The 27,341-nt window shown below is 42.5% G+C and overlaps 1 protein-coding gene across 2 annotated transcripts in view; it reads left to right on the plus strand.

The window, feature by feature from the left end:
• Nucleotides 1-27,341, plus strand: part of usp37 (ubiquitin specific peptidase 37) — a 148,458-nt gene that overhangs the window by 9,324 nt on the left and 111,793 nt on the right. Inside the window, exons 2-5 of one of the 2 annotated variants that reach the window (XM_084311065.1) lie at nucleotides 7,980-8,206; nucleotides 21,123-21,273; nucleotides 25,126-25,214; nucleotides 25,612-25,727. In XM_084311065.1, the coding sequence (XP_084167191.1) occupies nucleotides 8,033-8,206; nucleotides 21,123-21,273; nucleotides 25,126-25,214; nucleotides 25,612-25,727 (530 nt within the window). In that variant the 5' untranslated portion in view covers nucleotides 7,980-8,032. The remainder of the gene's footprint in view (nucleotides 1-7,979; nucleotides 8,207-21,122; nucleotides 21,274-25,125; nucleotides 25,215-25,611; nucleotides 25,728-27,341) is intronic. The other variant, XM_084311066.1, reaches the window with a different exon arrangement.

Below are 27,341 nucleotides of genomic sequence, written 5' to 3' on the forward strand. Positions count from 1 at the left end.
GCCTCAACATGGAGAGAGTGGGAGACGGAACTCCGCTCACTCCCAGGCGTCAATATACGCCGCAGCTACTTTCCATCCACAGTGAGGCCAGAGACATGCAAGATTGATCTACACGTCTTCAGCGACGCCTCCGAAGTAGCCTATGGATCGGTGGCCTACTTGCGTGCCCAAGAGAAGGAAGGAAAGATACACACTGCTTTCATCCTGGCCCGCTCAAGAATAGCCCCACGTAAGCAACAATCTATCCCGCGTCTAGAGCTCTGCGCAGCCCTAGCAGGAGCGCATCTAGCCACGTTAATCCAACGTGAACTCACCATTCCGGTGCACAGAACAATCTTGTGGTCAGATTCCACGACAGTACTCACATGGATCAAGTCTGATTCATGCAGATACAAAGTCTTCGTGGGAGTCAGAGTCACCGAGATTCAAGAGTTAACAGAAGCAGCGAGCTGGCGGTATGTGGACACCAAACACAACCCAGCTGACGTCATCACCCGGGGAATGTCTCTGGATGATGTGGGATATTGTGGATATCCTGAAGAAGAATGTTTCTCAGTCAACCGAGGCTTGGATAATAACAAGGTTTATTAACCAAACAGATAGAATACATAGAGAGAATGGCTGAGGCTCTCGCCCCAGGTGATCAGCTGAAATTACCCAGGTAAGAAGCCCTGATTGTGGTCGGGAAGAGCCCTTTATAGTTCAACAAAGGGGGTGTGTGGTCCCATTTGATAGGTCAGATGGGGGGGAGGGGGTACAGGTTTGGGGGGGGGGGTACAGGTAATGGGGACACAGGGGAGGGGAGTGTCTTATTCCACAGAGAGGGGGGGGGGGCACAGGTAAAGGGAACACAGGGAGGGGGATATATTTACATGAGGACATAATTATACCACAATTTATTGTGGATATCCTGAAGAAGAATGTTTCTCAGTCAACCGAGGCTTGGATAATAACAAGGTTTATTAACCAAACAGATAGAATACATAGAGAGAATGGCTGAGGCTCTCGCCCCAGGTGATCAGCTGAAATTACCCAGGTAAGAAGCCCTGATTGTGGTCGGGAAGAGCCCTTTATAGTTCAACAAAGGGGGTGTGTGGTCCCATTTGATAGGTCAGATGGGGGGGAGGGGGTACAGGTTTGGGGGGGGGGGTACAGGTAATGGGGACACAGGGGAGGGGAGTGTCTTATTCCACAGAGAGGGGGGGGGGCACAGGTAAAGGGAACACAGGGAGGGGGATATATTTACATGAGGACATAATTATACCACAATACTCACTTTTCTTTCTTATAATGTGGGTGAGATTAATGTATAATATACCAGGATTGTTTGGAACAGGTAAAAGTGGGGATAATAGTTTAAAATAGAATTATTTACATACATGATTAATAGAATTATTTACATACATGATTCATGACATGATCGACTGGACTGCGGTCTGTGTTATTTTGATATCAGAGGTGTGGGAATAGATATCACCCTTTTCTTTTATTAATCGCTCAAAATACCTATATCAATGAGTGGTCCTCATCTCTGATATCAAACAACAATTAACATAATCATTAGAAGCTATCGCTGTGCAAATATCTTGGCATACCTTCAGTCGTTTATGTCGTGACTCTGGGGAGGCTAATGTGATCGTTGTGCATACAGGCATCGTAATAAATCAATTAAATACATGCACTGTCTGTGTGGTCAGATTGCACAGGGTGAAAAAACAAAATTGTGTGCATAATTAGGCTAATGTGTACAAAAACATTTTAACAACCGTTAACCTGGTGGTTAATAAAACTAACATGATTGATTATGGGAAACTGTTCAAAAATATATATATATATATTTTTGCACGTTTTATGATGATTCTTGATGAAATTACTTAGGATCCAGTTGTATTTACCCTGAGTTTGAGTGTCACGTTCATCTGTGATTGCCTCAGTTTTGTTGGTCTTTACTTAGAATCAGGCAATTTTCTCCATTTCTTCTCTATAAATGAGGAGATAAAACGTCTTATGCATCGCTTCTGTATGTAATTCTAGTGCATCACCATATAGGTGCAAAACAACGTTACATGTCCTCTTCTATGAAAGAATAAAACAACTGATTCTTTCTTGTCTGACAATACAATTTTGTAACCTAAGTAATTCAAATGTGATGTAATGTGATCATGTGGTCACTTCTTCCTTCAGCAATACATTTTAGCTCATTATTACTAACCATTGTTAATGCTTTCTCATTGATTTCTTTTCATCACATCCCTAGTTCATCGTTTTGCAGATACATACAATTGTGTGAAAAGTTTCCTTCTTGTGAAGGTATTAATCTGAATGATGTTGCGTCGTTGTTGACAAGGTGTTCTCTGTCGGTCGTGTGGCAGGGCCAAACAGTAACACATACAAATTAAATAAATACATACAATAGACATTACCTTAGTGGCTAATGTGTCAAAATAAAATTGAAAACCGTTAACCTAGTGGTTAATATAAAAGGTGATTATGATAATCGTTATGCATTGTTCTGTGGTGCATACTATCAATGTTGAACACAAACTTGGTGTCTTGGAACAATCCAACTGGTTCTGCCCTGTTTAACAATACCATTTTGTAATGTGACTCTGTGATCATTTCTCATTGTCATTATAAAATTGGTTAATGCAATCTTACTGATTGTATTTCATCATATTCCTAGTCAGTAATTTTCCAGATACATATGAACTCTGTGAAACAGTTCTTGTTTGTGAATCTGACAGTTGCTGTGAAGTGTTGATCATCTGTTCTCGGTCTGTCGTGTGGCAGGGCCAATACATACATAACAATGTGGACAATGTGTGTTCAGAAGTATCTTGTTCTACAGGTCTCTGATGATGTCTCTTCTTGACGATGCAGTCGGGAACATTCACTGGTCGTCGTTCATTCAGAGGGGGCCTACAGGAGGTCGCCGTCCGCTCCCTGTGTACCTTGTCAAGGGTCACCGGTAGCAGTCAACTATAGTGGTCTTTTCCTGCAGCCTATGTTGTTCTCCACCACCATCACATTTCTGCCACTGTGCTCACGCTTGGCCCCTATCAGGCCTAGAGACATGGTGGTCAGGGCGTTTTTGAATGTGTTGTGCTGGTTTCGCTGTCCTCTCCTTGTCATTGCGGTACCACTTGATGGAGGGCGAGGGCCCGCCGGTGTAGTGGCTAGTCAGTAGGACGCTCTTTTTCACACGGATGACAATCTTGTCATGGGAATCCACCTTGATGGTCGGGGACTTGGTTCCCATCTGCAGGTGATGGGTTTGGTCTGCAGTGCCGGGGTGGAGGCTGTCAAAAGGTTGATCTCCTCTTCGTCAGTGTCTCCTTGGTCAGTCTCCTTCGTGGTCCCCTGCTCCACTTTCTTGGGGATGTCTGTGGGCTGGGTTGGATGGTTCTCTCACGGTTGTTGTCGTCGCCTCTGGTTGTCAATTTTCTTTATGTGTCCCGCTGTGATTAGCTTGTTAATCTCAGCGCGGTACACAGTCTCTTGAGCGGGGTCTCTGGCTAGGCGCCGCTCTGTGTTCAATAGATACCGCTCCGTCGCTTCTTTTGGGGCGTGGAAGGTGGGCATACCTTCTCGCCTCAAGAGTGGAGTTGCGTATCTCATCACTCCGTTGACTTTGACTCTCTTTGTCCCTTGCTCGAGGAGTGCTATGGCGTAAATGTCTTCCTTGGAACGAATGTCTTTAGCAACAATCTATCCCGCGTCTAGAGCTCTGCGCAGCCCTAGCAGGAGCGCATCTAGCCACGTTAATCCAACGTGAACTCACCATTCCGGTGCACAGAACAATCTTGTGGTCAGATTCCACGACAGTACTCACATGGATCAAGTCTGATTCATGCAGATACAAAGTCTTCGTGGGAGTCAGAGTCACCGAGATTCAAGAGTTAACAGAAGCAGCGAGCTGGCGGTATGTGGACACCAAACACAACCCAGCTGACGTCATCACCCGGGGAATGTCTCTGGATGACCTAACCCGTCGCAACATCTACAGTGACGGACCAGAATTCCTCAAGCTCCCGGAAGGAGAGTGGCCTACGCCCACCCCACGGGAAGCAAGTAACGAGGAGGCTGAGAACAAGAAACCTATGTTCTGTGGACTGAGCACAGTCGCCTCCACAGACCCCAACATAGATGACTGCATTACCCTAGAGAGTGCGCAGCAAAGAACATTCCTGCGGCACCACCCAGAGATTCAGTCCACCGCTGACATGTCAGCAGCTGACTACGAAGAAGCAGAACTTCTTCTACTACAACGAGCCCAGAGAGACTCGTTCCCCGATGAGCTAGACTGTCTACAGGGAGGAAACCCCGTCCCATCAGACAGCAGACTGCTCCACCTGGCACCAGAGAGTGACGCCCATAATCTCATCAGAGTGGGTGGTCGCCTGCGGAGAGCCCCCGATCTACCGGATGATATTAAGTACCCGATCGTCTTGAACAGCCGACACAAGGTCACAGAGCTGATCATAAAGAAATACGACGAGGATGTACACCACGCAGGAGCAGAGAGAGTCTTCGCGGAGATCAGACGTCGTTATTGGATACTGCAAGGGAGAGAAGCAGTGCGGCGCTTCCAGCGAACCTGTCTAGACTGCCGTAAGTGGCGCGCGCAGCCCAGCATACCACCGATGGCTGACTTACCCCCCTGTCGCCTCCGACTCGGCGACAAGCCATTCCACTCCACAGGCATGGCCTGCTTTGGCCCGTTGTATATAAAGAGAGGAAGAGGAACCGAGAAGCGGTGGGGTATTGTATTCAAATGCATGACCACCAGAGCGATACATATCGAGCTCCTTCCGACCATGAGCACAGACTCATTCCTTATGGCCTTCCGAAGATTCACATCACGGAAAGGAACACCGTCTACATTGTTGTCTGATCACGGGACAAACTTCAAAGGCGGAGAAAGAGAGCTGAGAGAGAGCTTCCAAGCTATGGGCCCAGAACTTAAGACCCACCTCGCTCCATCCCAGATTGACTTCCAGTTTAATCCCCCGAACGCACCCCACTTCGGTGGAACCTGGGAACGAGAAGTACGTTCTATAAAGACAGCCCTGTACGCCGTGCTTGGGGCCCAGACTGTGGCGGAGGAAGTCCTAATGACAGTCCTCACGGAGATCGAGGGAGTATTGAACTCAAAGCCCCTCGGTTACGTCTCCAGTGATGTAGCAGATGTCGACCCAGTCACCCCCAACACACTCCTAATGGGGCGGCTGGACCCCGCGCTACCCCAGACAATGTACAGGCCTGAAGAAGCGAACGGCCGAAGAATGTGGAGGTACAGTCAAGTACTAGCTGACAAGTTTTGGAGCAGCTTCCTACTCCACTACCTACCGTCTCTACAGACCCGCCAGAAGTGGGTAAAAGAGAGACAATTTGACAGAAGGAACAGTCGTCATGATTATCGACCAGTCACTACCCAGAGCTATGTGGCCGGCTGGCCGCGTAAGCAAAGTGATCACCGGTGCCGATGGCAAGGTCCGAGCAGCTGAAGTACTCGTCCAAGGGCGCACTTACACACGACCCGTGGCGAGGCTCATAGAACTGCCCCGACTCCCAGATACTATCGATGATGACCATGACCCCATGACTTTGTGAGTTGACTGACCCTTACAGCGGACCTTGAGTGGTAGACAGTGCGGTTAATCTGTCTCTGCTTAGCTAATTAGGTGGGACTAATTAGGGGGCGGCTGTTGTGAAGGATCAGATTAAACCGAATATATATATTTATTTATATATATATATTTAAATAGTGTTTGTATATCGTTTGATATCCCCTGTATATTCCTTGTACAATATGCACTGAATATCCCTTTAGTCTACTAAACAGCCCATAATAGTTTCATTCTACCATTGGACGAGAACCTGGCGCCAGGTTGCCATACCCCTAGGTTCAAGTTCAATCGTGCCGCCCAACATGTCGTGGCAAGCCCCGGTTCCGCGTAGGAATACGTCTGGCGAAATACGAATGGTACTATTTGTTCATAGCGCATATATATATGGCGCAAGTAAAGTAGAACTTTCTTTTAGTCCAGTTCTTTACCCTCCAACAGAGTGACAGACGCGAAGCCTCACCCACGACGCACGTGTGGTGTAGTAAGGCCTACTTGGCCTCAGAATAGGCATTGAGATATTGTGTGGATTAATAGTTGAATAGTCATAGTTTGGCACTATACCGTCGAGTTGGACGTATTCTATTAAGCTAATAATAGTCTATTTATGTATGGTGCATCGTTCGGTTAGAGTTATAAAGTTATCAGTACCCCCATCGTTCCTGACGTTATCTGGACGCTTAACCAGGCTGGGCAGACCCCTAGTGGTGCTTGCATCCGAGGAGCTCCGGGCCAGGGCGACTGGACCTGTATATTGGATTACTCTACCCGGACGACGGCGAGCCTTCCACGGCTTGGATTATGCTTTGGGTGCTTTGATTATTCCATGGATAACGGCCAACACTGCGGAGTGTTGGAACTACCCCCCGGAGAGGACTCCAGGTGAGACGGCGCTCTACACCAGTGAGGTCGCCTCACGTCTCTCCGTTGTGGACCGGCAGCTACCGTCCACCAGAGGGTCCAGCTGTATTCGTCTGCGGACCGAGGTTCTGTGGGCACCGTGTTCAAGACTTTGAATTCTCCCAAGAAATCGTCGGCCAGATGGGATACCGCCAGCGGCTTCTCTAACCCCCCCCTCCTACTGTCTTACAACCAGCGGGACCCCCCCCCCCTTAGTGTATCCAGCTATAATCATTTAAGTACCATCGCTATAGTTCCTAAATATCCAGGTTGTATACTTACTCCCTGCGTAACCAGAGATTGGACATTCAATGTTGATTTACCTACGAATACTCATTTGCCATACAAGTGCATATTTCAAATCATAAGTGTAAACAAGTGAACGTTGTATATACCTTTTGCTATATTAAATATTCGATTTGTACATTTGTGTGGACTTCGTTTCATCAGGTGGGAAAAGTGTTCATCATATTTATATCATGTACTGGATGGCCAGAAGTTAAAGTACAAGAGGTAGTGGTATTAAATACCATATCTAACAATACAGTCAGGGAATTGTACCCCTCAGTTACAGTACCCATGTGTACATGTCAAAATACTTCCCAAAGGTCAGTGAATACCACGATCACAACACCAGAGGGAGCTCCACAAATCATGTTAAACCCAGATTCGGCTCAAACAAGGGACTAAACGCGTTTCGCAATTATGCCACATCAATGTGGAACGCCCTACCCAAAGCTGTAAAGGAATGTGAATCACTACCCACTTTCAAAAACACTCAACACCTACGGGAAACTGCAATTCGAAACTGGCCCCTGTAAATGTCCTAACACAACCCCCTCCAATGTACAGTAAATGACCAAGCATGGTTTTGTCAATATTCCAATGTACAGTTTTGCTTGTACAGTGTCCCCCACCCACCCACCCCTCCTACCCAACCTCCCTCCCACCCAACCACCTCCAATGTACAGTCCCCCCCCCCCCCCAACTCCACCCCACCTACCCAACCTCCTCCAATGTACAGTTTCTACGTCAAATGTATATACTCTCTTTTCAGGACTCCTTTTCGTATCACAAACAGTACTATATTTGCAAATCTGGTATGTCATAAATGTATAGATGTAGCAGTACTGTCCATCTGTATGTCATGTATGTCATATATGTTATGATGAATTGAAAATGGGGGACCCTGATGTAAACAAGACGAAAGTCTTTCTCTGGTCTGCATCCTTTTAACAATTGTATGTATTGAGCTGTACTGTACTGTACCCATTCTGCAATCTGTTAATAAAGTTTTCAATCAATCAATGGTGGTGTTTATTGAGTAAATGTGCCCATTTCTCCCTGCATTTGAGAATCTACAAACTTCTGGGAACGTTAAGTTTGTACTTCTGTAAGTTGTACAATGCTTTATAGCTCACACATGCTTTCACCCCCCCCCCTCATGTTTAGGATATCTTGGATCTCGGGTCCCAGGATCAAGTGCTCCAGCCGGACAGTAAGCCATGGCAGCCTTCTTGCCCAAGCTCTCCAGCGGTGGCACTATTAAGATCCGTATTCACAGCATAGACGTGGGGACCACCAGGTGGAAGGAGGGCACATTTGAGATTCTTGAGAAGGACAACAAAGTCAACCTGTGCATCAGATTCAACTGTAGTGGTGTTCCCAAAACTTTCCAGGTATTGTACAATTGGTTTGATTGAATTGATTGAACATTTTGGAGGTGGGTCGGGTGCGGGGGGGGGGGGGGTGTAACTGTACATTGGATTATCGACTAAACCTTTTGTGGAGCTCCCCCTTAGACGTCAATGTTGTACATTTTGACCTTTGATTACAGTGTCATCATCTGACTGATTGGTGTGATATTTGTTGTGTTATATTGGCACACCAGGGCCCTATTCCCCGTACCTGGTTCAACTAAATCGATCAAAAGTCCCATTATCCAGATTCAATTAACCCGATGTTTGAATCCAGGCTTTCCCTGTTCCTCGAAGGCAGATTCAGTCTCGTTAATTCGAACCAGACTTGATACTCAGGATAATTGCGCGTGGCCGCCTCACCTGAAAAGACAGCAGGTGTCGATCGCAGAAATCCTGATTTTTTTTTCTAACTGCATTGATTGATTGATTTAAAACTTTATTAACAGATTGCAGAATGGGTACAATACAGTACGGCTCAATAGCCTCGCAGACAAGTTAAATGCATAATCTATAGGCTAATGTTAAATCCCTCATTACCCCAATCAATCGGATTATATTTATTTAAATGTGCCTGCTGGCAGTAGGCTTAATGGAATGAATAATCGAATGAGATCTATTGCTAGCGAAAATAATTAGTTCAACTCTTTCAGAATAAGTAGATACAAACAAGCTCAAAGAGTATCTAATTGATACAAATTAATATACTTACGAGGATATCTGTACTGTATGCGCTCGGCTTAGGTATCATGTACTTTATATATAAATACATGGTTCCCAAAGTTTTCAAGGCGTGACCCCGAAATAACGGTGTCAGAGGCTTGGAGGGAGGCTTGCAGTTTCACTATTAATCGGGTTTTAATCTGTTTCGGACATCATCCATACATTCATTGAATTGATTAACCTTTGGTTTATACCAGTGACACCTTGTTCATCATCAGATAACAGTGCTTGAACAGATAAATGCATTTTCTCAAATGCATTAATCAAATGTCAACGGCTCATTCAATTTCTCAAATCCGTCAAACTCTCAATCTCATCAGACATTTTAATCCCAGTTACAATATCACAATAACGTGTGAGTGACAGTGATACAATTCAACAATCCACAGATTCAGATTCCTCGTAATTCATAATCCACAGTCCACGCATAAGGCATGAAAAAAAAATGTTTGTTTCCTGTTGGTTGTCAGATAAGGCATGGGTAGGTAGGGAATTTATTTTATTCTTTCCCACGGCGACTATGGATAGGGAATTTCTTTATTTAATTCAAATGTTCACAACAACATGGATGCATGTACTCTGCCAGCATGTTTAATATCCATAATACTAAAGGTTTGACTAAGATTTCTATGAAACTTTATACATTTTTTGTATTTCTTTTTAAAAACTCATAAAATATATTGGGTCGCACCTAAATCGGCAGGGTCGGTCGGCAACCGGAAATAAACAATATTTTTTGTTATGCCTATAGACCAGGGTTCGGCAACCCTAGGCACGCGTGCCTGCATAGGCACGCGGGGGCATTTGCATAGACACGGGGCAGCAGTAAAAAAAAAAAAAAAAAAAAAACGTATATATATATTTATTTTGCTCTGAAATATTATAGTGAAATTTATTTGTTTATTATTTCAATTTAGCTGGAAATACATTGCTACATCACTCAGTAACATTTGCAGAGCCTTATAACAAAAACATTATTACGGTCACCATTGTGACCAGTGGGATTAATCAACCATTTTTATTATTTATTTTTCTATTTCATTGAACATTGCACATGTTAAAAGCCATTTTTTTACTCAAAATGTGAGTATTACCAAGTCAACTTGTGTTCTTAAAATAATGACAATAAACATAGTTTTATTAGGTTGAAATAATGTGGTTGTGTACTTATTTTTCTGTTAACTTATTATGGATTGAAAACTGAAAACCTTAATGCACAGTAACTGAACTCAATATTTTTAAGTTCTGGTAACTTATTATTTTTTTTTTTTTACAGTGTAGTCTTGCGATCAATCAAAACGTATTTACACGATATACCTCACATTCACCCTCCATTCACATCCTGGTGTTCTCCTGGTGTTCTCCATTAGGCCTGTAGGTGGAGCTATGACAGCACACGTACAGCAGGGTTTCCGTTAGAAAAAATTGTTGCCGGTCTCCGTGACCTGCAAGATTTCAATCTACCGGACAAATGAGATTAATTCCGGTCATAGTTTATTGAGCTTTAAAACAATTGAATAAAGAATGTCATCCTCAAGGCATGTAGATTTATAATATTATTACTTAAAACTATAGGCTACTTTTGCGTATACAGTCATTAATATATTCCAAATAAAATAAGTCCCTCGATACTCCGTGCTGCTGCTGACTTGAAATAAAATAGACCGTGTATGTGGGCAGTCGGTCCGACACTAAACAGCAGTCTGTTATAATCACATTTTTATGAGCTAACGAATTCCGTTATATTGGACATTTGTATTAATTATATCAAGCGAAGAACTGAGAAATTTTGCAGAGAGACGGCAACATTATCGTGGGTTTGCGTGATGTATATATCCACCTCCCAACGACTTGGTGCTGGTCATAATGGTCACAACTCCCTCCAAGCACAACTTGACCACCCGAACCGTACCAAAACAGGCCAAAATTAAATAGCCCATGCGACGAACGATTCATTACATTCGTTTCATCGTTGCTCCACCAAGCAGCCGGTCCAACAATGAAAGCTGTTATCAGCGCGAGCCGGCCGCAGTTAGTTTGCAAGAAGCATCCAGCTGCAGACCCGCAGAGCAGCTTTCCAGGTCTGGGGACCGCACTGTGCCAGCAAAGCTGGTGGGTTCTGTGGGTCTGCAGCTGCATGCCTTCCGCAAATCCAGCAGCAAGCTCTCGCTGAGCGAAGCAACGACAACAAACGCAATGATTGTTTCGTTCATCGCATAGGCCACCCAACTCCAGCCCATCCAAATACAATTCAAATAATCAAACTGTGCCCAGAGGGAACTATTTTCACCGGACACTATGACCGGAGAGATTAAATATGTCGGACTTCAACAGATTTTGCCAGTCAAATACCGGTAATTACCGGCTAACGGAAACGCTGACGTACAGTAAACACACCGATGGTGTGTGATGTGTTCAAAAATGAATGGGCAAATGTGAGTGAAATGGTCGCACTGTATGCAGCGGTTTGTCTGCATTGCATTCCCCCCCCCCCCAACTCAGATTTAGGGTTGATACAACCATCATAATAATATTGTTAATAATAACAATAACAATAATGATGTAATAATGTAAAGATTATCATTAAAAATACCTGATTATCAGAAAAAATTACGATGCATGTAATATTGTTGAGGCACACTAGTTACAACTATATTTCAAACAGGCACTCCATGTCAAAAAGGTTGCTGACCCCTCCTATAGACCATAGGTGTCAAACTCACGGCCCGCGGGCCAAATCCGGCCCGCCACGTCATTTGATGTGGCCCCCCAAGAGCTTTTTTTTTTACATTAATATTGGGTTAAAAAATAGCAGTGTTAAAATAATTGTGGGTTAATGCGTTAATAAAGCTTTAACTTTGACAGCCTTAGTTATTACACATTCTTACACATACATGTATGTTGAACATCTGAGGTAACAAAGGAAAAAAGCCAAAAGCACTTACTCCTCAGACATTCTTTGACAATTTTACAGCCCAAAATACAAAAAAGATCCAGGCGGAATAGGTAACAAAGGGTTGAAGAAATATTGTCTGAACTGTCAGATGCAAACTGGCTGTGTGACATAACCGAGCATCTCGCTCAATTGAATAAGAAGCTGTAGGGACGCAAACAAGTCCCACCCAAAACTTGACCAATATAGTTGTGAACTGAGACAACCCTTATTTTGTTATTTTTGAGTACAGTTACAGTTGTGTGTTCATGCAGACACATAATAGCAATTTCATTACGAATTGAAAATGGGGGACCCTGATGTAAACAAGTCGAAAGTCTTTCTCTGGTCTGCATCCCCTTAACAATTGTGTGTATTGAGCTGTACTGTACTGTACCCATTCTGCAATCTGTTAATTAAAGTTAATTAAACTATCTTCCATTAGTTGGATGTATGGCCTCTGCAAGGTTGTGTGCAGCCATTTGTTTTTGTAACATCTGCTACATCTGTCCCACGTGTTCTTTGCAGCTCACAGTTGTTAGTTCTGCCCCTCTTGACTGTGACAAAGGTTTTGAACAAACTTAATGTCATAGCTTGTATTTGATGATATTCTTCTTTGTTATTTACTTGAATGGTTTGATCATTGATTGGTGGAGTAATATGAGGTTCTGATAAACTAAAATTATTTGTTAAAATAACATAAGCTAACATATATTTTTACATTTATGCAAATGAATATGCAATATGTATAACTTTAATAAGTAATAAATACAGAAACACCATGTTTAACAATATGTAAATTAGAGTTGTTCCGATACCGATACCGGTATCGGAAATGCCGCCGATACTGCCTAAAATGCTAGTATCGGTATCGGCGAGTACACGTAAATTCTAGCCTCCGATCCCATGATGTAATTTATCTCCTGCCGAGTCCTGCGGAGAGTGAGGATTATAAAATGAACATGTTTTAAAGTGTGATGCTGTGTCATTTTAACAGCAGATACACTTTCTTAAATTCCATTGTCCCCGACAGTGCGGTGTGACGGGGAGCTCGGACGGGAATCGGGATGTGTTTGGCTGGTGTTATATGATAGCATTAGCTGGAAAGATAGCTAGTTGGAACAACATCCGCTTTTAACGTTACATCAAATCAGATGATCGCCTGTCCTTTCTCCAGGACCTAACACTGTCCGTGACCGTCTATCAACAATAATGCACCCACGGTGAATTGTATTTAAGTTAAGTAGCTACGGACTAGCGTTAGCTGACTATTACTAACGTTATCTTAATGTCACTGCGGGAAGGCGAGCTAGGTCAGTTAGCTTAGCTTGATAACGTTACCGTGTCTAAAGTTGGTGCTATTCACATAATCCAGCAATAATGGCTGCAGACCTGCAAGCAAAGTACAGCAAGTGCCAAAGGATAAGAGTCTGAGGCGGAGTTTCAAAAGAGAATGTTGAATATTTATTTTGCATCAAAAACCACAACATGAACGTTCTATCTGCCACTAGCTTATAGACTGAATAGGGTATATCTGCAGAGCCACTGAGTAGCGAGTGCAACACCGTTTAATGTCCGTGTGGATCATTGGAGTAGGGTATATCTGCAGTGCTGCAGCCCATACTCATTGATTAATGATACTAATACAAATCTATACAATCACCTGTTGTTGAATAAATACCATACGTTCTAGTTATTACTAAAAAACAGTATAACAGTATCTGAAAAAAAAAAAAGGTATAATTTATATAATTTTTTTTTTAATTTTTTTTATGCACTGGTATCGGATAAATATCGGTATCGGCCGATACCCAAAGCTTAGGTATCGGAATCGGATCGGAAAGGGAAAAATGGTATCGGAACATCTCTAATGTAAATGTGTAGCTACATTTATTTTACATTACATTAACATTTATACAGTCTTTTGGCCCTTTGAGGGCAACCATAATGCTGATGTGGCCCTCTGTGAAAATGAGTTTGACACCCCTGCTATAGACGCTTCAATTTATGCTTGAATGAAACACAATCCGGGCGTTCCGTTAAGCAAATACATCAACAACGGAGAATATGAAACTAATCAGAGCCAAACGCTCGATAGGTTTCATTCATTAAAAATATCCCTGCGGGATTCACATTTGCAATGCTCCCTTATTAAAATAACCACTAGTGTGTGTGTATCGCGACTCCGAGCGCCGTATATATGACGTGCATTATTTTGGTCAAAGTAAATCCATAGGCTGAATATGATTTATCAGCATTTTAGGTCTATTATTTTACATTTCAAAAGCCCCCTCTAGAAAAACGAATCACAAACATAATTCAGAATGGTATAATGGAATCTAGACTAGGGTTGTCACGATACCAACATTTTAGTTTTGATACTATACCAATATTAATTTCGATACTTTTTGATACTTTCGATACTTTTCCTCAAAATCAGGGAAAAACTCAGTTGTCATTATTGTTCTTTATTTTAAAACACAACAATGAACAATGACAAGAATAAATAAATTAAATTAAAAGCAATGGCATTCAAAATGCTTGAGAACTTTTTTTGCACTCAACAGTTGCTGTACAAGGTTTCTGAACCCAGCTTTCTCAACTGTATATTGGAACTTGGTCCATACAGATGAACTCTGTGACTGCCCTGTTGAGCCTTTTATCATCTTTGGACTAATTTGTGTACTTAATATGCTGCTAAAAAAGCAGAGGTTAGGTTTCTTCTGAGTGGGGGGAGTCACTCTGTGAGCCAAATGCAGCAGACTTCTGTAGTTAAAAAAAATTCAAGGGGTAGAAAAAGTGTAGTTGTATTATTATACATCTGTCATAGCAAAGGGCCTAATTAGTTTGAGATACCATAAGTTACCTAGAAAACATTTTGATGAGTGAGACTGATTATAAGTCTATCATAATCTAGAACTAGGTTATGTCATATTGTAGGCTGTTTAACAAAAATAAAATAGATTTCCGTTGTCTTTATACAGTATGTAGAACCATTAATGGGCAATTGTCAAATGTCTCTGTATAAATCACATTTGTGACTAAGCCATAGAGATGCTGTGTTTACTAGCTTTCAGCACGGCAGTTTAGGCTATGTATAACTTATTATTAGGCTTTTCAATTTATTTTCTATTCTTGCTAATAGCATTGTGGACATTTTCTAATGCTCGTATAAGGAACTGTAGTCACGAGAGCTAGCATAGCTCGCCCAACGGCATGACCACAGCACTGATAGGAGCCACCGCAGCACGTAACGTTAGCCACCACAACCATCTGCAATTGCAGCGAGGATCTCCACCGACCAACGCCAGCTAGCCAGCCCCAACTAGAACTACAGCTCGCCAGCTACACAAGCCAACGTCAGCCGAGTTCCCCCTATGCAAAATGTGCCAGCCAGCCAACGCCAATCAACAAAGATCCCCACTGCAACTGCCAATGGTTATGATAACTAACTAATTGCAGTGAGGATCTTTATTGACCAACGCCAGCTAGCCAGCACACGCTGCCAGAGTAAACTCTGCCAACGTTAGCCCACACAGCTAGCGAACCACAACTCTAGCCGATGGCCACGACAACCAACGCTGCACGCCACAGCAGCCCCATCAGCACTGCAGTCGTGCCACCGATGCCAACACTCGCCGGACGAGCCATGCCAGCTCCCGTCCCAACTAGAGTTTGTTGTTCTTCATTCCAGAAGGTTGCTTCCGGTAAACTAGCGCAACGTCACCACTGACGGCAGCGCTGTGCTCCAATAGGAAGGCATTAGCATGCATAAATGAATAAAAAAATAATACAAAAAAGTACAGTTTCCCCTAGGGATGCCCCGATCACGTTTTTTGCCACCGATACCGATCACCGATCGTCGTGAGCCATATCGGCCGATACCGATCCGATACCGATCGTTTTTGATTAAAAAAGAAATTAAAAAAAAATTTATATAATTTTTTTTTTAATAAAATATATATATATATTATATAATTAGACTTGTACTTGTATTATCTGCGAGACATCGCCACCACGCAACAAGCTCCACTGTCTGTGTGTACTCTAGTAGCCTCCAGCTACGGCCAGGATTCTCCGGAGCTGCAGCTAGACCCAATACTCGAGTAGCCTGCAGCTACGGCCAGGATTCTCCGGAGGTGCAGCTGGACCCTATTGATCAAATTCAACAACATGCCCTCAGCTCGAATACGCATCGAATGAGTGTTATAAAACATTGATATCAGGAGCTATCTGTGGCTACTGCTGGCCGGCTATATTATAACGTTGATACAGCGCCTCTGTGAACTATTTAGTTCAGTGGGACATTTCGTTTTGAACAGTGAGCTGGCGTCAGCTAACATGAGCTAGCTGAGGTATCATACACGTCTCTATACTAGACTTGCTGGAGCGTTTGTTGATGTCAGGAGCTATCGGTAGCTGGCCGGCTAGATACCGTTCGGTTAGACAATGCCTCATCATGTATTGGACTGGAAGTGAATGGTTGACTGGGTCATTTTGTAACGGTAGCTAACCTTAGCTAAGGGAGACGCCGTCCTCCCGTCACACTAGACTAGACTACTAGACCCGTGTTTACATGCGCGCAGGAGGGGCTGGAGGGAGGAGCAGACGCCGCACAGCTCCCGGTGTTTGAGACAGAACTCAGCGAGACGAGCGAGTGAGATCGGTTTTGACGCTCGGCGAAAATAAAGCATTATCACCGATCACCGATCGCATATTTATACTGATTATCGGCCGATAACGATCGGTGGCCGATCGATCGGGGCATACCTAGTTTCCCCCAAACGCAGTATAGTATCATTTCAAACACTCTAGTACCGCGGTACTATACCAATACCGGTATACCGTGCAACCCTAATCTAGACCGTGAGAATTATTTCAGGAAGCTCTTTGCGAGGGTGTGGCCATGCAGGTTATCGAGCTAACTGAACTAAACCCTGCCCTCGACCAGGTTCAAACTTTTTGATCTGTTGCCATAGCGATTTAGAAAATCCGACGTCGGGGAACAGAAAGGTCTGGCTTAAGTCAAGCTATGCTGAAAAATTTCCGGCTAACTCCGTTAGCAGGGTTATGAGGAACAGGGCCCAGGTCTCTTATATGCTATGTGTTGTGAAGGGCCAGATTAAACCGAATATATATATTTATTTATATATATATATTTAATTGTATTTGTATATTCTCTAATATTCCCTGATATCCCTTGTATATTCCTTGTACAATATGCATTGAATATCCATTCTAGCCTACTGAACATCCCATAATAGTCTCCATTCTACTATTGGTCGAGACCTTGGTGCCAGGCTGCCATACCCCTCAGACCCAGTTCAAACGTACCGCTCGACATGTACGAACAAGTCCTAGTTCCGCGTAGGAATTTGGCTACCGCACCACTAATGGGACTATTTGTTCATAGTGCGTATATATACTGCGCTACTAAAGTAGGACTTTCTTTTCAGTCCAGTTTCTTACCCTCCAATAGAGTCACAGACGTAAAGCCTCCCCGCGACGCCACGTGTGGGAGTAAGGCCAAGTTCGCCTACCATCGGTATTGAGACATCGTGTATATTAATATTTGAATAGTCATATTTGGCACTATATCGTCGAGTTGGACGTAGTCTATTAAGCTAATAATAGTCTGTTAATATATAGTGCTTCGTGCGGTGAGAATACTACCGTAGTCAGTACCCCATCGTTTCGGGCAGAGAACTGGCTGCTTACCCAGGGTGGTTGACCCTATGTGAAGCTGCACCCGAGGAGCCCCAGAGCCGACGAGCGAGTGGACCTGTATACCGGATTATTCTACCGACGACAGCCCGCCTTCCCAGGCACGGATTATGCTTTGGATACTTTGATTATTCCATGGATAAAGACCCCCGACACTGCCGTGTGTTGGAACCCCCCCCCCTGGAGAGGACGCAAGGTGAGGAGACGCTCTGCAAGACGAGGTCGCTTCACGTCTCTCCCCCGTGGACCGGAGAGAGCCGGCCCACAAAGAGTCCACCTGCTTTCATCTGTGGTCCAAGGATCGCCGGCGCATTGAACGGCACTACAGTGGGTTCACCTGGGATACCCTTGGCCGGACGAGGCAGCCGGATTCTACCCCCCCCCCCCTCCTACTCCTGTCGGCTTACAAGCGACCGGATTAACCCCCTCTAGTGTATCTAGTATAATCATTAAAGTATCATTGCTGTTATTCCTTAACTATTCCAGGTCGTATATTTACCACCTGCGCCTTCAGAGATTGGACATTCTCTATTGATATACCGACGAATACTCCTTGCCATAAAAGTGCATACTATTTCAATTCATAAATGTAATTAAGTGATTAAGTGCTTATTCTACACACCATCGCTGTGTAGAAATAAAGACCTGTTTCTAATTCGTACATTTGTGTTGGATCCGTTTCATCTACGTGAGAGTGTTCATGATAATATATTTATGCCGTGTACTGGGTGGCCGAATATTAAGTACAAAGGTAGTGGTAGTAAGTATCATATCTAGTAATACAGTCAGGGAATTGTACCCCTCAGTTACACTATGTCATAGCAAACAAAGTGTTTTGACATTTCAGGACGGACTGACTTGATTGATTGAAAACTCTATTAACATATTGCAGAATGGATACAGTGTAGCTCAATACTAACAACTGCTAAAAGCATGAAGACCAGATTTATTTTTTATACATTTTTCCAGGGGCCAGTTTCTAATTGCAGCCACCCTTGGGTGCTCTTTGAGAGCGGTTTTGAAGGAGGGTAGGGATTCACATTCCTTTACGGCTGTGAGTAGGGCATTCCACATTATTGTGGCATAATTGCAAAACGGGTTTAGTCCCTTGTTTGAGCCGAATCTGGGTTTAACATGATTTGTGGAGCTCCCTCTGGTGTTGTGGTCGTGGTATTCACTGACCTTTGGGAAGTATTTTGACATGTAGTACATGGGTAAGTTCAAGTTTCAAGTTTCAAGTTTCTTTAATAGTTGTCATACAGAAGTACAGAATACTTTTATACAAAATGCTTCTTACTGTTGCGCTCCAGAGACTGTGCAAGACAAGATAAGTATGAAATAAAATAACATAGTAAAATTAGAAGTAAAAAAAATGAGGTCACAGTGTTCAGTTTAGACATATGTACAATGTTCGATGCAGAATAGACGTAGTTACCATACAATATACAATACTGTGCAGTGTACTAATATACAATACTATATAGTGCAAGGCAGAAATGGAGAAATGGGATGAGGTACAATTTAGGTGCAATTTACAGTAAGGTGTACGAGTTGTAGTGCAAATCCTTTACCAATAAATATAAAGTGTAAAGTGTGTTTAGGTGATCTATAGTGTGGAGAGTGGGTGCTGCTGCAGTGTGTTGTTTGTTTAAGTGAGTGTGTGCGTGTGGGTGTGTGTGCTGTGTGCATTTGATGGTTGTTGCATAGTGATTATTGTTCGTTTAGCAGCCTGATGGCCTGGGGATAGAAGCTTCTTCTGAGTCTTTCTCTGCTCGCCTTAAGACTCCGGTATCACTTGCCTGACCGCAGCAGTTCAAAGAGGCAGTTGTTCGGGTGGCTCGAGTCCGGGTACCTTAGTCGTGTAGTGTATCTTGTAGACCAGACCCATTGCAAGTTGCTGTACTCTGTCGTCTACTCTAAGCCATCCTAGGTTGTCAAAGTGGGCAGGGATAAGGTGGGTTCTGGGAGTAAGGTCAAGCAGTAGTCTGACCAGTTGTTTTGTGATGTTTGTAATTTTGTTACGCGCCTTTGAGGTGCTTTGGTACCATGAGGTGCAAGCATAGTCGTAGTACCCTTGAATGAGTGCTCCTGCCAGAGTCTTCAGGGTATTCTTGTTTACCAGTGAGGAGATCCGGTACAAGAAACGAGTTCGTTGGTTGACTTTTTTTATTGCATTGGATGCCATTTTGTCACAGGAAAGATTTGCCTCTAGGATATAACCCAGGTATGTAATTTCATCTTTCCTTGTGACAATATTGTCACCCACTGTAACTGAGAAGCCGTCGGCCTTGCTGAGTTTGTTATTTGAACCGAAGAGAATGGACTCTGTTTTGCCCAGGTGTAATGATAGTTTGTTGTCAGCGAGCCAGGTGCAGATTTTGCCTAGTTCCGAGCCGAGGGTTTTTTCAACCTGTAACTTGTTCTTGTCAGACCAGCAGGGCTGAGTCGTCTGCGAACAAGAACAAGTTGCAGTCACAAGCTGACGACATGTCATTTGTAGTGATGCACGATATATCGGCCGCCGATATAATATCGGCCGATATGGCAGTTTTTTTACACATCGGTATCGGTCCGATATCAAGATAGGGCCGATATTTATAATTTTTTTTTTTTTTTTTTTTTATATATATACATGTTTTGGCCTTAAATAGTTTCAAAATATCAGTCATTTCTGAAAATAAGTTACAAAAGTAAAAAAAATTATGCGTTTTGGAAAATAGCTCTTTATTTGATTATCATAAAAAAGTGTTTTCTATACAGAGATATCGACATCGGTAAATATCGGTATCGGCCAGAACAGCAATATTAATATCGGTTATCGGTATCGGCCACAATTTTCACATCGGTGCATCACTAGTCATTTGCATAAATTAGGAACAGTAGCGGTCCTAGTATGCTTCCTTGTAGAACACCACAGCATACTGGGAGGGGGGGGATAGGGTACCGTTTACCTCCACCATCTGTTCTCTCCCCTCCAGGTAGGATTGCATCCAGCTCACTGATAAGACTATCAAAACCAATTGCTTTTAGCTTGTCAATCAGAATGGAGTGATTGACAGTGTTGAAGGCCTTTTGTAGGTCCAGCATGACTGGTACACGTTGCACTGAGTAGTTATGTAATAAGCTTACAACTTTATAGGTATTGTGTATAGGGATGGGCATGAGTAATGTCTTCCCAGGTTAAGTAAAAAACATAAAAACATGTCTTAATAAAAAATTAAGTTGAATTCTGCCTTTGTCTCTTAACTACATATACATATTTATATAATTGTTTGCTTTATAGACAAAGGTTGCAACATAATTATGTAATGTTGTTGGCTGTGTAACGGAGAGCAGCCGCCCAGGCAGCGCAGCTCCCGACTCATTATTCATTTAATTAATTAATCCAATCCACTTTATTTATAGAGTACATTTAAAAACATTCCCATTTGTTTACTTGTGGATTATTGACCGGCCTTTTTTTTTTAAGGGGAACAACTGTCATCTGTTTTAATCTATTTGCTCTTTCTTTGCCTGCAGCTCAACCAGAATGTGAAGCACATTAACCAGACTCTGAGCCGAATCATGCTGACTTTGAAGGATTCCGCTATCATCACTATGGATAGGATGCCTCCTCCTTTGGCTCAGAAGACAAAAGAGTACCTGGAGAAGTTGAAGCAGGGAAAGCAAGGTAAACACGCCTGCATCAGTAACGGGGCTAGTGCAGGTATTGGTTTTTAATTCCACTTTCCACTAGGATTAAAATACATTCTTAACACTTTGATTGCCTAAGGCTAAATTCATGATATACCATCCGTTGCCAGCTCTATTTAACATGGAGAAGTTCCCCTTCTTTGCAGGGCTATAACTTTTTTAATTCTATTGCTAGATTGCCATTATTAGGGCCCAATTCAAGGTCCTATATGTATTGTTCATTGTGTAGCAACGTTAAACTTTTTCATTCACATATTCATAGTAAAATATGGTCTAAAGTATAAGTATGTTTTCATCTCTTTCTGCAGCTTTCTCCAGAACGTGATTTATAGCCCCAAATGCATTATATTGATGATGAAATACAGTTTGATAGCGATCGGTGCCAGATGAAAAATTTCAAATGGACGTGCTTCTAGGAGTTTCTACGTATCATCTGATGATGACCGGATGGGCGGTTGATCGTTTATAATTCCGTGGGCAACGTTATACCATTCATCTAATGTGGGTCAAATGTTCATCATAGCAGTTAGTATCGAACACGGTAATAATAAACGCTAAAACTCACCCCAGACTCCACGGGTCGTTGGGCGATCAGCGTGGAGAAGACAGTTTTCAATTATGGGATGTCGAAATACCGGATCTATTTCCAGGTTGTATAATAGTATATACGTCCAAATCATGTTGTTTATTGAGTTAGGGCGAGCAATCTATTATCCAGTGTTTCAAGATGGAGTCGCGGGAGCTATAGAGAGTGCCCGGAAGTAATATGGGTGATCACCACTTCATCTGCCGATCGGCCACCAGATGGCGCTCTTGAACCGCTAGAGGGTTGAGAGGAGGCCAGCACTGTGTCTCAGGGCTGCGGAGGAAAAATATGATTTCGATCACAGATTTTTGAAATATTGATATTAAAGACGAGTTAGGGCGTCCTCTGCAACTTTAGCATGGCTAGGAAAGACGCCTAAACACGTTTTCGGCACTTAAAGTGTTAACACTTTCAATGCCCAAAAATGTGATGAGACGTTTTATCAGCCCAATGCCTGAATGCCCACGACGACAATTAGCGTTTAATTTTTTTATTAGCGATCTGAATTCATATTTCATCAACCGAGTCTCCCGTTGGTATGCAGCCCCTGTAGGAGCTCAGATGTGAAAAAACCGCCCCCTATCGTCTCCCAGATGGTAATGCACCCTTTTGGAATGGACTCAATGAAAATTGATGAGAAAAGAAAAATCCGGAATCCACATTTTACTTCTCAGGCATGTAACCCGAGCCGATCGGATTCATTGCGGAGCCTCAGAACAGCGTGGAATACATATGGTACAGTATGTAGCGTTGGATCAATAAAAGCGATCGATTTTTGGAATGGCGATCAGGAATTGGAATGATCTTTTTGGAGAACATCTGATCTGAGGTAAGGAATCTATTTTACAAGTCTTAGGATAATCAGAGTTGTATTCGCTGAGATCTCAGCGTTCGCCCTGTGTGTGTGTGTGTGGGCGATCGCTTTGAGGAAATCAGAGAATCGATTTTTCAGATCGCCTATATAGCGTGCATACGTACACATATACTATCGATAATATAGTTATTTTTTAAAACGATTCATAAATAGGCCGAAAATGACCGTTTTTTGTACCGTAATTTTCTGACTATAAGCCGCGCCTTTCCCCCCCCCATTTTTCGACCCTGCAGCTTATATAACGGTGCGGCTTATATGTGACTCGACGTGACTAAACCCGAAAATGTAAAAATCGAAATATTGCTTTTTTGACTGCATTGAAATGTTATTTATCTGTTCCCTTATTTGCTAAACTTAATAATTAATTAATTAAGTTAATTCTTGTTATTTGTCCGACAGTATTGTGTCCCAATGCTAATTACATATGGTAATTAAACATTAAAACACCTGCGGCTTATAGTCCAGTGTGGTTTATATATGTACACATCATTCAAATGAGCTGTTGCGGCTTATATTCAGGTGCGGCTTATAGTGCGAAAATTACGGTATTCTAGAATATTCCGGTAAAGGGCGATTATCATGGAATATTTATATTTTCCTTAAACGATGGCTTTTCAAAATGCTAGAAAACGAAAATGAACTGATAAAAAAACAATCTGCTTCGACAATGTTGACTGGAAAACGAGTCATTGATAAGCGACGTGCAGATTAGACTCATAGCCATAATTTAAAACATAAGATTACCGGTAGGCATTATTAACGCTAACATTGAAGTGGATGGTGGGCATTCAAGCGGTAAATCAAGATTAAGCTTGGGCTCTGAAAGTGTTAATGGTTCACAAAAGTTGATACCACTTTTTTTACAGCAGATTCCGAGGCCCTAAACACTCTGTATTTGCTGATACCGAGTTCCGATCCATCACTGGATATTATAGATCAGTTTGGCGTCATTGGAGGAAAATGATTGAGATATATAATACATTCTCGATTAGAGAAATCTAACAGGCTTCGATGTGTCAGAAATGCAGCAAATCAAGCATTTTGTTACACATGGCTCTTGGTATAGGGGAAGTTCTCGGATACTGATACCCTTTTTACCCTTGTATCAGAACAATATCTGAGACCAATATCTGAGCATCCCTAGATGCAACAGTAGTTATGAACAGAAACGACTCTTTGCCAATGTCTAGAGTTGCTACACTGACCGTGAGTGGGAAGATGTGGACTCGGTTTTGTTTGATGCCTTACAGCTAGGGGTGGGTGAGATGGCATAGCCATAGAATTATATACATACATACAAAATTGTATATGGTGCATTTATCCAAAGCGCTTTACAATTTGTTCCTCACATTTTACCCATTCACTCACACACCGACGGCAGAGACAACCATGCAAGGTGCCAACCTGCTCATCGGAGGCACTTGGGCGTTAAGTTTCTTGCTCAAGGACACTTTGACACGCTGCCGATGAGGAGTAGGAATGAATCCGGGAACCTCCGGATTACCAGACAACTGCTTTACCTCCTGAGCCACTGTCACCCCCAATTGCATAACAATATATTAGCCCATGCTAAATTGTGATTATATGTGAATGCAGATTGTATCATCACAATGTCACATTTTCTTGGATGTGTGACTACTGACCTCTAGATCTGTGTTAGATGGCTATTGTGTGAGGAGACTGTGGGCCTACAATAACAAATTGCTAGATTTGAATAATTGAACAGGCACTTATTGAGGCCAATAGCTACAGACTGGGGTAAGGCAGGCAACCTTAACCTACACCACAATTTATTACTGCAGTGTATGTTTTTCTATTGCATATTTGAGAGCTTAGAACCAGAGAACCAATGTTGGTATAGCTGCTTATTGGAGATGACCTTATCACAAAAGGAATTTGGGGGAGGGGCGGTTCTTAAATTGGAATACTTGCTGCTTCCGATTTGTCCATGCTACATACTATATTGTATGTATTTTTCAGTATGTGATCTGTTAGTATTTAAATAATGTTCGCAACAGAGATTTGTATGCATACCAAATGCACCAACATGGGAAGTATGAGTGGATGTTTCCAGCACGATAATTTCAATCCCACAATTCTTTGCCCCATGTTCTGGGGCAGCAAAAACTTTCCACACAAAAAAAAAAAAAAACATATTGGCCACTGAAGCATTTGTGTTTTTTCCAAAACTGAATATCCTACTGATTGCTTAGCTAGCAAGTGAAAACGGCTGTCATGCACTTTTCTCTTCTCATATTACAAATGGCCACTTGCACCTGAGTGTGCAAGTCTTCCCAAGTATGTTGTATGTTGGTTCCATTTAAAGGAAGGTTTATGTTCTTACACCCCCCCCCCCCTTTCTCTTACAGTTTTAAAAATGTCCCATGGTAGTGCAAGCTTTGGCGTGCTTGGGAATCGCTCAGTGAAAAATGAGAGCAACCCACCTGGAGAGAGACAGGTATACCACAACATGAAACAAGTACGGGTGGTGGAGGAATCTGGCTGAAAATCTTTGCTTTGGTGTTACAATCATGACCTTTCGAGGCCTAATTACATGCCTGTAAGGGGTTAACATCAATTTCCCAAATAATCTTTTATGAGTTTTGTTTTGTTGTCCCGAGCCCTAATCACACCCTAAATTATATTGAATTGAATGTGAATTGAGAATAAAAAATTTATTGGAAATCCCAATGCCATCAAATCGTGACCCCCCCCCCCCCCCCCCCCCCAAATCATCAAATTTGAGTTTCCTCCAAATCCCACCCCTGCTGTATTTTTGTATAGTGCGTTTCTCAGCCAGCAGTGCATGTACTTAGTTACTCACTTGGTTCCTCCGGACTCCTAATGTGTTCCAGACAACACCGAGGCGGAAGAGTGTGGATGTCAGGGAGGACAGCTCGCCTCGGAAACCCCTGGGGAGCCCCAGCAGAGCGGCCTCAACTCCCACCCGTACCGGCCTCTCTGAAAACAGGTCGGCAGCATTTACATATTCACTTATGCAGCTATGGTGTTTGATTTTAGATTTTTGATGCAGCGGGGAGTACGGATGCGGAAGTGCCCATTCACTTTAATGTTAAAACATCCCTCCAAAAATGTCACTTCAAGGTAAAAGAAAACGGCCACTGAACTTTCAAATTCCATTAAAACTAATAATGCAGATCCATTTGGCTACATTGTATAGAAACAATACAAATGACAGTCAAAGTACTTGATGAACCTATCACATTCATATGCCTAATAAACTTAGACAAAGTATTGTCTGCAGTGCCTGATTGGGCCTTTAAAGATGAACTAAACGCATGGTAATTTTTCTGCCCCCCTAGTCAGGGCTGTACGTTAACTTTTTTTGCACATAGCACTGGTGCTACAGAGGTTGATAGTTTTGTAGCACAGGCCAAAATCTTGTAGCACGAGTATAAAACGTGTTTATATTTGTAACAGTCACAAATGTGCCTATTGTATTTAGTTGCAGTGCCACGTTTGGTCACTTGATTGATTGATTGAAAACTTTATTAACAGATTGCAGAATGGGTACAAGTACAGTACAGCTCAATACACACAATTGTTATGAGGATGCAGACCAGAGACAGACTTTCGTCTTGTTTACATCAGGGTCCCCCATTTTCAATTCATCAGGACATATGACATACATGACATAGGGCTGGGCGATATGGAAAAAAATCATATCGCGATAACGATATGATAATTTTATTTTATTTCTCGATATCGATAATTATCGAATTGTTATAAGTATAAAAAAAATAAAAATAAATAATAATTTAACAACAGATGTATGTTTATTTTGCAGCAATTCTTTGTCATTGCCGCCATCTTTAGTGTTACATCCCCTCACACTCCAGTTCTCAGGCTGCAGCTGGTTTAAAAGCTAAAGTAAACCGGCTTCTCTGCTGGCTGTGGCTCCAGAGGAGTTGAACAGTTCTGGCTCTGCTAGTTTATTTTCAATCTTTTGGCGCTTTTTTGGTGGACAAACCACCGCACATGTGCACTGTGACTCGTGACTGGAGTCTAGTTCTGCTAGCACACATAGCCTACTGTGTACAGACGGTTTCAAAATGTATTTTAAATTAGAAAGCAAACAAAATAAATGGACAAGAGAAAAAGAAATCTGAATTTGGTCAGTATTGTCATTTGGACAAGCAAAGCCATTACTTTAAGTTGCAGGCAAGAAAGACAAGTCTGTCCACTGTCTCTGGTTTTAAAACTGCCCTGTTGCAGGTAAACATTTTTTTTTTTTTTAATTTCCGATTTTTATTTTATTTCGATATTCGATATCGATTATTAAAATATATCGCGATATTTATCGTTATCGTTATATCGCCCAGCCCTAACATGACATACAGATAGACAGTACTGCTACATCTATACATTTATGACATACCAGATTTGCAAATACAGTACTGTTTGTGATACAAAAAGAGTCCAGAAAAGGGAGTATATACATTTGACATAGAAACTGTACATTGAAGGAGGTGGGGGGGTGGGGGGGTTGGGTAGGAGGGGTTGGGGGGGGAAACACTGTACAACTGTACAAGCAAAGCTGTACATTGGAATATTGACAACCATA

The sequence above is a fragment of the Notolepis coatsorum genome (genome assembly GCF_963971535.1).
Source record: "Notolepis coatsorum genome assembly, chromosome: 3".
Classification (NCBI taxonomy): domain Eukaryota; kingdom Metazoa; phylum Chordata; class Actinopteri; order Aulopiformes; family Paralepididae; genus Notolepis; species Notolepis coatsorum.